This window comes from Hipposideros armiger, unplaced genomic scaffold, assembly GCF_001890085.2.
Source record: "Hipposideros armiger isolate ML-2016 unplaced genomic scaffold, ASM189008v1 scaffold_822, whole genome shotgun sequence".
In the NCBI taxonomy this organism is placed as follows: Eukaryota; Metazoa; Chordata; class Mammalia; order Chiroptera; family Hipposideridae; genus Hipposideros; species Hipposideros armiger.
In genome coordinates, this window is record NW_017732172.1 from 544,521 (window position 1) to 547,756 (window position 3,236).

Here is a 3,236-nt window from a genome sequence, read left to right on the forward strand (position 1 = left end):
CACACACACACACACACACACACACACACACACAACGGAATACTATTCTGCCATAAGAAAAGATGAAATAGTGCCATTTGCGACAACATGGATGGATGTTGAGGTTATAATGCTAAGTGCAATAAGTCAGACAGAATAAGTTGAGAACCACATGATTTCACTGATATGTGGTATATAAAACTGAAAACAACAAAAGAACAAGACAAACAAATGAAGAAACAAAAAACTCATATACATAGACAATAGTTTACTGGTTATCGGAAGGTAAGAGAATTTTGCTTTAAGAAGTATGTAACAAAAAGGAAAAGAAAATGCTATAAAAGTTGGCAAATCAAGTATAACCCCTGTCTCAAGTTAATGCTACCTTTCATACACATGCTAACCTTCTATCAGCACCTTCTCTGGTTTCAAGTCCATTCATCTACTTTTGCTTCTTTATTATGAAATGTAACATATAACCTGCCATTATTCTTAATTCATTTGGTCAATATATTTTTTTTGGAGGTTAGATACTGTTTTGGGAATATCAGTAGTAACATCACTATGAATATTTACTAAATCAAAATGCTTTCCAGTTTTTGCATAGAGGACAGTGGGTTTGGTGAGGTCAAGTGAACAAAGTGAGCAGGGAGGAAGGGGGTTTGTGTCTGTGGGATGCCCTGGCTGCACTCTAGGGGTTCTCCACAGCCTCTCCTGGGCCATTCAAGAGCACGACAGAAACAGGTTCTTCAGGGACTGAGGCATCCCTCAGCTCTTGGGAAACAGTCATCTTGCAAACAAGCAGTCGGTCATTTCCTCAGCCATCATGCTTTTGTAAAGCTGCCCTAAATTTCCTTGCTTGCTGGGTTGTGAATTAGTAGTTACTGTTATTCCTGAAGATTAAAATCTCCTGACCTTCCTGCTCTCCCCTGAAATTCATGTTTTTATACATAAAGTGAAATGATGTGACAACCATATAAACTATGAGCAACACTTAATTTATGTGCTCATGTTTTAAAAATGACCTTTTTGCTTCAGTACTCAAAGGATGAAGAACTGAAGTGCCTTCAGCTACACTCCAATCCAGTGTTTTCATGTAGAGTGGGGAAGTAAAGGTGGAAGTGGTGAGGCATCCTTGTCTCCTCTAGACCCATTTGGGGTGAATTGTATCAAAGGGATGGATGGGCTCAGGAAATGTTTATGAAGAGGATTCCCAGGGGAATCCTCTCTTACTATGTCATTTCTAAGTCACATGAGGATGTACAAAACCCTAAGAAAGAGAGCATAATTCCCAGAATAGCAGTCTTAGCAACCATTAATGTAAGGTATCTATTGGGGATGAGCTAGAAATATTTTTATGATAGAAAACAAAGAGAAAAGAATCCTTGGAATTCTAATATGTTCCTGCAAACCATTTAGACAAGTAAAATTATGGGAGATATGGTATCACTAAGATCCACATGAAAATTTTTTACTTTCCTGCAAATAATGCACATAAAGTCTAATCAGCTGAGACAAATTGTGGCTTCAACATGTGTCACTCCAGGGCCTGGGAGAATAGGATCAGGTGACCATGCCTCTCCACAATAGCCAATGGAAACACCCTTTGGTAAGTATACAGTCTACTAATAACCTATAAATATATGGAGGTGACTATGTTTTAAGCTCAGAGGAAATATATTTAATGTTGATGATTCAAAGGGCGAGGGAACCTCTTCTTGGTGCCTCCATGTTGATGTTGTTTTGTGGCACTAATGAGTTGTTTCACCCATTCCAAGACAATTCAAAGGTAGGCTCTTCACTAATCAAGGTAGAGCAATACAGCATCTTTTCACGTTCAATTAGGGCATTCATGAAGACAGATGATCAAACACAAAAGTGTAATCTTTCCAAATTAGCTTAAAGAAAATCACAGCCAATTTCCTTCTCTATGAATGTGGGTTAAGTGTTACCAGGGTGATGTATGAGCCTCTACTCCCCAGCCCCCTTCTTGCATCAGGGTGAGCACAACTAGCAAAGATTGTGCACAAATTAGGGAATGTGGGTCCTGAGAGAAGACAGATAACACTTTAAACTTGGTAACAGAAAGAGTTTAATAAAGGGATATTTATGAGCTGTGGGAAGAGCTGAAGGAAATAACAAAGGATGGATTCACTGGGGTGACAGAAGCAAGGGGGCGGGAATGAGTTCTTCCACTCCTTGGCCTGAAGGGACAAGAGGAAGAAGGAATTCTTGGAGTTTTGGGGAGGATAACTGGTATACAGAGTGGGCAGGAGCTTTGCCCTTCAATAGGGGACCCAGAGCGCTGGTGGGAGGGCACTGGGACAAAAACTGAACTCCATTCTCTGCTTGCCCCATGATCTCTTCCCATAGTATCTCNAAAATCTTAAAAAAAAAGAAATCATAATGGGCATAAGAAATTATAGAACTGTTTAGTTTATAAAACCTAACACCAAAAGACCCTGATTTTTCTAATTACATTCTGGTAAAAAGAAGGACAAATTTTTACTGAACTTATGCAAATAACTATATTGCCATGAAAGATAAAAAGACTCAATAAAAAAAGTAAATTCTGTGGCAGGTGAGAATCAGATGTCAATTAAACATGTTTAATTTTGGTTTACCAAAATAAAGCCTATAAAATTGTTATGGGTTAAAAATAGCTTAAAATCATCAATGAACAGCACACAGGTAAATATTTAACAACGGGGGGGGAGGGTGAAAGCTGATTCTACTGAACATGGAGTTGGGAAGAGATGGGCAGTAGCACCTGTTCTATAGTTTCCCCCAAACAGATGCAACAGTCATAACCTCCAAAGCATATAGTTGAAACCTAGTAAACTAATTGGAAGTGATTTGTTTTTAAGTATTAATTACTTTTATTTATAATATAATTCATTTAATTATAAGTTTATGTGTTTTAACACTTAGTAGTGCCTGTTTTAAATAGCCAATTAAAAGGTTCCCAAAATTATACAGCTAATTTCAGTACACCACTCTATTTCTCTCCTGATCCAACCATCTCACCACTAGGAACCTATCCCACAGACATACCTGCTGACATGCACAATGACCTAAAACCACACTTGCAGCATTGTTTGTAATAGCAGGAAATGAAAACAATCCAAATTTCTATTTGTGAGGAAATTGTTACACAAACTCTGGTATAACTACAAAATGGAATACTCTGAAGAAGTTAAACAATTTTTTAAATAATGAGGAAACTATGTATTGATATAGAAATATCTCCAGTGTGT

The 3,236-nt window shown here is 37.7% G+C and overlaps 1 protein-coding gene across 1 annotated transcript in view; it reads left to right on the top strand.

Moving 5' to 3' along the window:
* The first annotated feature begins 1,552 nt into the window (after window positions 1–1,552).
* The window catches only part of OPRK1 (opioid receptor kappa 1), a 46,912-nt gene continuing 45,228 nt past the window's right edge, over window positions 1,553–3,236 (top strand). Inside the window, exon 1 of the mRNA XM_019629005.1 lies at window positions 1,553–1,588. Within this exon, the coding sequence (XP_019484550.1) occupies window positions 1,553–1,588 (36 nt within the window). The remainder of the gene's footprint in view (window positions 1,589–3,236) is intronic.